The 8,786-nt window shown below is 49.1% G+C and overlaps 1 protein-coding gene across 2 annotated transcripts in view; it reads left to right on the top strand.

The window, feature by feature from the left end:
• The first annotated feature begins 380 nt into the window (after positions 1 to 380).
• NEDD4L (NEDD4 like E3 ubiquitin protein ligase) overlaps positions 381 to 8,786 on the top strand; it is a 259,415-nt gene continuing 251,009 nt past the window's right edge. For both annotated transcript variants that reach the window (XM_035101003.2, XM_035101002.2), the window contains exon 1: positions 381 to 922. In XM_035101003.2, the coding sequence (XP_034956894.1) occupies positions 875 to 922 (48 nt within the window). In that variant the 5' untranslated portion in view covers positions 381 to 874. The remainder of the gene's footprint in view (positions 923 to 8,786) is intronic.

Here is an 8,786-nt window from a genome sequence, read left to right as displayed (position 1 = left end):
TTATATTGTATCCGGGCAACAATCTTACCAAAAGCGCAAAATTTGGAAATGTATCCCACGCCTTCCGATCTGCAAACCCCGCACCTTCCCCTCCCCTGCAGCCCCCCAGCTTTGCATTCAATCCCTTGTCACCTTTCCCTTCCTTTGAACCTCAGCGAGCCTCCCCTCCCCTCCCAAACTCTTCAGAGAGAGAGAAAAAGAAGAATCAAAGAGAGAGGGAGAGAGAGCGCTGTACAGTAGTTGGGGGTGGAAAACGAGTCAACCTACCCCACTTGTTTCTGCAAGCTCCGCCTGTCATTATTGATAGCGCTTTCGATTGGCCCGGCGGGGCTCTCTGCCCGCCCCCCCTCCGCGAGCTGCTTGGGAGCTCCGCCCCCTGCTTTCTCTTAGCTCCGGAGCTCAAGGAAAGGGTTTTTTCCGCCCTCGATTGCGTGCGGCTCGCCAGCGGCTGCAATAGAACCGTTCTAGCCCGGGCGCAGAAGCAGGAAGAAGGGGAACCTTCAGTTCGCGGGTTCGATTCCCCGGTGGTTTCAATCGTTTCCTCCCACCAAGAGGAGAAACAGCTGTGCCTGCTTCGGGGCTGCTGCTGACCCCGCATTCGCACACCGCGCTCCCACGTACTCCTTCCCTCTCTGGTGGTGGGTGGCCGGGAAAAGGAAAGCTGCACTTTTTCAAGCCCCCGCCCCACCTGGATTTGGTCGCCTGACTCTTGCTGGAAAAGAGAGAAAGCTCCGAGGCTCCTTCTCCTCTTGTCGTGCTGGTGGTGCATCGCTTGCTGTGCGGGGACACCCCTCCGCCGCTGCTTTCCTTTCGTCGGCTGGCTTTCGCCTTGCTGCCCGAGGGGCCCCCTCCTCCTCCGCAGCCCTCCGGATCCATGGCGACTGGGTTGGTGGAGCCGGTCTATGGACTTTCGGAAGAAGAGGTAAGCCGGGAGCCGGGAGAGCCTGAGCGATGCACGCGTGTTTCCGGTGTGTGTGTGTGTGTGTGTGTGTGTTATGTGCGTGTTGTCCTTCGGGTGTCATGTTGTGGAGCGTCTCGCCAGCACTCTTTGTCCCTGCCCGCTTTGCATTCCGGTTTGCAAAACAGGGAAGTCGTCCCTTCCCCCCACCCCGCCCTCCCCCCCCCTTTTTTGCAAATGGGGTGGGGAGAAGAGGGGGAAGAAACCAGGGTGGGGGGCAGGAGAGGAACGGGGGGGGCAACGAAGGCTTTTCTGTAGCTGAGGTTGCCTTGCAAAAAAAACACAAACCCAGAGCATTGCAATGGGCACGGTAGACGAGGTGGGGTTGGGGAGAAAGAGAGAGAAATGTGTGTTTCCCTTTCTGCAAAGAGCTTATTGGGACTTGAAAGAAAGCTTGTTATCGCATCATCTCGATTAGGGGTGGATCGGGGTGGTATCTTGCCAACAAAGCTGCTCGGAGCGAAAGTCTTTGAGCTCTAGTTGGGAGGGGAGGCACAGGGGTTCCCTTGGGGGTTTCCCTCCTCCGGCGAGCTCTGCACTCCCCCAACCCAACCCAACCCAACCCAACCCCCAACTCTGGATGAAGCTAGCCCTCCCAAATCAAAAATGCAAAAAATAAAATAGCATGCAAAATGCAGAGTTAGGAGGAGGGAGACGGACGGACGGGGCTTGCTGGATGTTCCTTTGTCAATAACAGGTTCTGCTTCCTAGCAAAGCCAGCGGCTTTAAGAGAGAAATCTGCGGGCGGGCGAGCCAGGTGAGCGGCCTCTTTATGACTGCACAGGCAGGTGAATTGGGAGGTGGGAGAGGAGTAGCATCTTTCCCATTGTTTCCCTTGAGATGAGCCGCGAAGACTTGGAAGGCTGTGTGCTTCCTATAGCACAGGCATATCCAAATCCCAAGAGACTGTGGTCTACTCCCAGTATAAAAAACACTGGCAGTGATCTACCCATTGTTATTGGAGGGAGGAGGAGCGTGCATGGGGTGTGTGTGTGTGGATTGCCCAGAACTGTTGAGCATTTTTAGGAGGGAAGTGCCCAGAGTTGTTGAGCTTTTCTGGGGCAGGATTCCACAGAGTTGTTGTTTTTTCTTTCTTTCTTCCCCACATAACTTTTTGTAAACAGTAGGGATCCTGTGGTCTACTAGGATCAGCTGGGATCTACCGGTAGATCACGATCTACTGGTTGGACATCCCTGCTTAAAGCATGTGTGCAAATTGGAGAGAGACATGCTCCACATAGTTTAAATCATTTCTTTTCTAGGAACTCTGTTCCTCTAAGCAAGCTGGTGTACTTAATGAATCATATGAAAGAAACGATGGGCATGTGGCTGTGTGCATGTGAAATAAATACACTGTATGGACTTTCCCAGGAAGAACGGCTTGTACAAGCAATTGCACAGAAATGCTTCCTGGTGCCCATTTAGTCTTTCACAGCAGGTATTGTTGACATGGGCATTTATAGAGCGCCTTTTGGTTGTTACAGCAAGTGTTGCCACCCAGATGTGCCACAACCCATGGCTGTGTGAATTTGGATGCCCATGCGCACATGGGAGATGAGCAAACGGAGGGATAAATGATTCTGTCCTTCCATTTGTGTACTGTTTAAGCTTTTGCTTTAAAAACAAACAAACAAAAACCATTGAGACATAGTGGGGTAGACATAAGAAGGGGGTTTCGCCTGGGGGCAGAGAGCGCCCAATATAAGCTTATTAAATCGCCATACCAGTGAGTGGCATGCCATGAAGGGAGTGAATTTGGGGATAGAACAGAGAACATAGGAATGGCAGGCAAGAATCATGAGCCAAGGAAATAGGAGTAGTTGTGTGTGTGTAAATGCAGAAGACTTGGTGCTGATTTCCTTGCTTCTCCACTTTACCAATCAATAGGGAGCTATATTGTGTTCGCTTTGCTTGCTTCTTTTCCTACCTCTTGTTGCTCCCTTTACAGTCAGTGTAGGTGAAGGCAGAAGCTGCTCACATCTGCACATCTTCCATCTCCCGGGCAATGTGCATTTCCAGATGTGCGGTAGGAAAGCGTGGGTGTATTTTGGAAAAATAAAATAAAATGACCAGGCCAAGCTGGGATAGCTCATTTGCTAGAGCATGAGGCTCTGAATATCAGGGGTCGCGGGTTCGATCCCCACGTTGGGCAAAAGATTCCTGCATTGCGGGGGGGGGGGAGGTTGGACTAGATGACCCACAGGGTCCCTTCAAACTCTACGATCCTATGATTCTAAAAAGCCTGACCATAGGGTCATGGGGGGAGATTTGTAAGCTGAAGTTTTATTTGCTGAAACTTAAATCCAGCCGGGCGAGAGGGTCTAAATCTGGTCTGCAGACGGTCTGGGAATCAGTGTGTTTCTACATGAGTAGAATGCGTCCTTTTATTTAAAATGGGTTATTTGTGGGGCCTGCCTGGTGTTTTTGCACGAGTAGAACGTGTGCTTTTATTTAAAATGCATCTCTGGGTTATTTGTGGGGCATAGGAATTAGTTCCTCCAAACCCCCCCCCAACCCCCCAAAATAGTCCGGGCCCACACAAGGTCTGAGGTACAGTGGACCGGCCCCCTGCTGAAAAAGTTTGCTGACCCCTGCTCAAGACTTCTCAGGGAGGAGGCACATGAAGAATTTAGATACTGGATAGAAAAGACACTGGGATGGTGCCCCATTGTAATCAATGGGGATTTGAACCCTGATCTCCCAGGTCCTAGTCTGATGCTCCAAATACTATGTCAATCTAGCTCTTAGTGTTTTTGCAGGTAGACATGTGCGTAGGGATTTGGATGATGGCCTCATAGTGTAGGCAGGTTGACAGTGGTTCTTACTGGTGGTTGCAGATTTAGCTGGCATAATGTTTTCTCAGTTTCATGTGCGGAGAGACATGAAATTGTTGCACATGTAAAATTCCAATAGTTGGCACTTGGCCCTCAGTCCTTGGTCCATAAAAAAAAAAAGTTATCTAATCGGCTTTTTATGTGCCCAATCTGTAGGGCAAAGATTGCTTCTGCTAACGTATAATCTTGCAGGAGCCTTTTGGGTGTTGCTGCTTTGGAGATAATGCCAATGCAATTCTGCATCCAAATTCCCTGGTGTTATATTATTAGCCATGATGGCCAAGGCAGTAAAAAGCACAGCAGATAAAAGTTCAAGCTATTAAATTGCAGATGGACCTTTTGTGCAAGATCAGAGTCTAGTTTAAGACTCAGTGGTTCTTAAGAGGAAGCCTGTCCCAAACAATTGCCAAATCATTAGAGCCACTGGATGGCTTTTAGATGGAGGTCGGCAGCTTGAAGCCCCCAAGATAAATCTGCCTCCCTGGGGTTGCCAACTTAGATGGCTTTAAAGGAAGATTGAACAACATTTTGAAGATGCCTGGGCTCTAGGATGGCGCCTGACATCTCCACTATCTGGAGGTGCATGCCTGGGGATCCTCGGATCTTGGCAGTTTCCCCACATACTAGCAACACATCCTGTAGAATTCTATCTGTTGTACTTTATCTGTGCAATCAGAATGAATTTCAGGATCCGAAAAGCCGTATTGAAAAATACGACTTTTGCGCCGTCTGGCCCCCAAATGGCAACTAAACTTAAAGCCCTAAATGGCCTCGGTCCAGTATACCTGAGGTCCAGCACCGAGGGCCTTCTGGCGGTTCCCTCGTTGCGAGAAGCCAAGTTGCAGGGGACTAGGCAGAGGGCCTTCTCGGTGGTGGCGCCTGCCCTGTGGAACGCCCTCCCAACAGATGTCAAAGAGGAAAACAACTACCAGACTTTTAGAAGACATCTGAAGGCAGCCCTGTTCAGGGAGGCTTTTAATGTTTAATAGATTAAGGTACTCTTGAGAGTCCCATGGACTGCAAGAAGATCAAACCTATCCATTCTGAAGGAAATCAGCCCTGAGTGCTCACTGGAAGGACAGATCGTGAAGCTGAGGCTCCAATACTTTGGCCACCTCATGAGAAGAGAAGACTCCCTGGAAAAGACCCTGATGTTGGGAAAGATTGAGGGCACTAGGAGAAGGGGACTACAGAGGACGAGATGGTTGGACAGTGTTCTCGAAGCTACGAACATGAGTTTGACCAAACTGCGGGAGGCAGTGCAAGACAGGAGTGCCTGGTGTGCTCTGGTCCATGGGGTCACGAAGAGTCGGACACGACTAAACGACTAAACAACAACAAGATTAAGGTAAAGGGTAAAGGGACCCCTGACCATTAGATCCAGTCGTGACCGACTCTGGGGTTGCGTGCTCATCTCGCATTATTGGCTGAGGGAGCCAGCGTACAGCTTCCAGGTCATGTGGCCAGCATGACAAAGCCGCTTCTGGGAAACCAGAGCAGCACATGGAAACGCCGTTTACCTTCCCGCTGTAGCGGTTCCTATTTATCTACTTGCATTTTGACGTGCTTTTGAACTGCTAGGTTGGCAGGAGCTGGGACCAAGCAACGGGAGCTCACCCCGTCACAGGGATTCGAACCGCTGACCTTCTGATCAGCAAGCCCTAGGCTCAGTGGTTTAAACCACAGCGCCACCTGGGTCCCCTGTTTAATAGATTACTGTGTTTTATTTTTCTGTTGGAAGCCTGGCCCACAACCTTCAGAGTTTCTATGGGGTTCTATATCATTAGCGCGTACACCAGAGGTTGGAATTCTGAAGCTGTCAGGAAACCTGGGCAAAATCAATGGTTCTTGACAACAAAACCAGTGTAATGGGGTGAATCTGCTGTAAACGGTAAGCCTGGACCAACCCCGTTTCAGCCTTGCAGAAGCGTATATGCAGGGGGTGAGTTAGTCAGTACCGTATATAGGGTATGTATATGGTGGCTGAGGTTGATGGGAGTTGTGGTCCGAAGCTTCTGGTGTGCATCAGGTTGGCAAAAGCTGCTACAGTGGTACCTCAACTTACGAACGACTCGACAACCGAATTTTTCGACTTACGAATGGGGCAAATGGCTGCGTGCTTACGGATTACTCGACATCCGAACGGAAACCGCAGCGGTTTTAGATAGGGTTTTTTCGACTTGCGGATTTTTAGATGGGGTTGCTTCGACTTACGAATGTCTCCGTTTCCAATGCATCCCTATGGGAAATTGTGTTTCCAGTGGCGCTTTTCGACTTATGAATTTTTCGACCTACGAAGGTGCCTTCGGAACGGATTGAATTCGTAAGTCGAGGCACCACTATAGAACCAGGGTTGGGAGACCTGAGGCTTGCAGGGATCTGCTCTGGTTTCCACTAGAACCAGAGTTCCAGTGACTGAATCCTGAGCACAGAATTGTGGCTCAGGAAAAAGTTGCCTCCCCCCCCTCCCCCCAAAAATGCACTCAGCCCACAGGATTGTTTTCAGTCCCAGAACTCAAGCTTTCACACAGATCCTTTCACATAGCAAACCTCCTTCTGCTTCTTTTTAATGTTTTCATTTTTCTTTCTTTTTCTTTTTTGGTGGGGAGGCGTTACATTTTCATTTTCGTTAAGCCGATGGAAGTCAGAAACACTTGCTGATCTCCTGAACATTCCCTGAAGTGCAGCCGTGCTTTGGCATCACGCCTGAATGGAATGCTAATGGAATGAAATTGATGTCTGAATCGGGGGGTTCGTCTCCCGTGATAACTGGCTGTGTAAATCATAGAATCATAGAGTTGGAAGAGACCACAAGGGCCATCCAGTCCAACCCCCTGCCAAGCAGGAAACACCATCAAAGCATTATTGACATATGCCTGTCAAGCCTCTGCTTAAAGACCTCCAAAGAAGGAGACTCCACCACACTCCTTGGCAGCAAATTCCACTGCCAAACAGCTCTTACTGTCAGGAAGTTCTTCCTAATGTTTAGGTGGAATCTTCTTTCTTGAAGTTTGAATCCATTGCTCCGTGTCCGCTTCTCTGGAGCAGCAGAAAACAATCTCTCTCCCTCCTCCATATGACATCCTTTCATATATTTGAACATGGCTATCATATCACCCCTTAACCTTCTGTTCTCCAGGCTAAACATACCCAGCTCCCTAATCCGTTCCTCATAAGGCATCGTTTCCAGGCCTTTGACCATTTTGGTTGCCCTCTTCTGGACACGTTCCAGCTTGTCAGTATCCTTCTTGAACTGTGGTGCCCAGAACTGGACACAGTACTCCAGGTGAGGTCTGACCAGAGCAGAATACAGTGGTACTATTACTTCCCTAGATCTAGATGCTATACTCCTATTGATCAGTGGCTTCAAGCTCCCTTGCATTGGGGCGGCTCTGTTTTGTACCTGGAGGGGGGCCCTTGCGCATCTTCTTCTGAATCCCTATGCAGTCCAGGATTTGGGATAGCATTCTAGGGCAGTGCGTATCCTGCATACCAGCCCGGCCTCATGGACTTTGCTGTTGCTGTCTGCAGGCTGAGAGAGCACACCTAGAATGTGTCTTTTGTAATTGTGTACTGTCTGCAGGGTTAGGGGTGTGTGTGTGTGTGTGAAAGAGAGAGAGATTGATTTCTGTTGAGACCCTACATCTGCATGGCTGATCTTCTTGCTTAGGAATGGCGACTGGCTTCCAGAGAGCACAGTTTGAAAGCTACTGGTATAAACAGAGCCTGCATCTATGTGCCCGAGTGCATCTGTTTCAAACCAAGAGGCTGAAAGTATTTTGAGCTCAGAGACAATTGGTTGCACCAAAGGTGGTTTATGTGCTTGATATGATGGAATGCAGGCTTCTCTCTGTGTCTGCCCCAACCCCCCAAAGTATGTTTTTTTGGTGAGAGAATAGGATGTGTTTATATTCAGGGATGTTTGCCAGAAGTCAAATTCATGCTCAGTGCAAAAGGAACCATGTCTTATCAGCTCTTTGCTTGGAGTAAGTCAGTACGAGAGAGGTGTTAGCTGCCCTTGGGAGGCACAGCCAAGAGTCTTGTGGCACCTTGAAGGCAATTAAGACTCTGAATCTTCTACAGCAGAATTTCCTCCTGGGAATTTATCGCTTTTAGGAACAAGGGTGAAAACTGCAAATGGAAGAACATTAACCAGAATGTCTGTCTGGAGTTATAAATCAGGAGTGGAGTTGACTGCTTTTCTGGGGAGATAATTTACGGGGAGGGGAGGGGTTGGTTGGTGGTGACTGCTAATAACCCTTACTTTGTCAACTTAAAAAAAAATAAAAAAAAATCAGTGGCTTTCAAACTGTTGCGGCAAACCCTGGGGCTCCTATTGGGGTTCCACAATTTGAAGATCAGTAACTGTGGGCAAACCTCTTGAAGGGCAGCTTGCCCAGTGCTTCTGAAAAATGGAGGGATGGCAGGAAATGTTGTTGTTGTTGTTTATTAAATTTCTCTTTTGAGTGTGTTCTCGGGGGTCTATAGTTAATTAAGTTCTAGAGCAGGCATCCCCAAACTGTGGCCCTCCAGATGTTTTGGCCTACAACTCCCATGATCCCTAGCTAAGAAGACCAGTGGTCAGGGATGATGGGAATTGTAGTCCAAAACATCTGGAGGGCCAAAGTTTGGGGATGCCTGTTCTAGAGATCTTGGAGAAGATGCCCCAGAATCGTCTGCAGTGAACAGGGCTCATTGTTTGGCAGCCAAGTCAGTGGAAACTGTTACCGAAAGGCAATTACAGTGGTACCTCTGTAGTAGAATGGCATCCAGAAGTCCGTTCAACTTCCAAAATGTTCAGAAACCAAGGCGCAGCTTCCGTGGAAGCCACGTCAGACGTTGGGGTTCCAAAGAAGGTTCACAAACCGGAACACTCACTTCTGGGCTTGCGGCGTTCGGGAGCCAAAAGGTTCGACTCGCAAGGCTTTTAGGATCCAAGGTACGACTGTACTTACAAAACAACAACAACCACGCTCCCAAGAGAGAACACTGCT

This window comes from Zootoca vivipara, chromosome 11, assembly GCF_963506605.1.
Source record: "Zootoca vivipara chromosome 11, rZooViv1.1, whole genome shotgun sequence".
NCBI lineage: Eukaryota > Metazoa > Chordata > Lepidosauria > Squamata > Lacertidae > Zootoca > Zootoca vivipara.
This window is presented reverse-complemented; position numbering and strand designations above follow the sequence as displayed.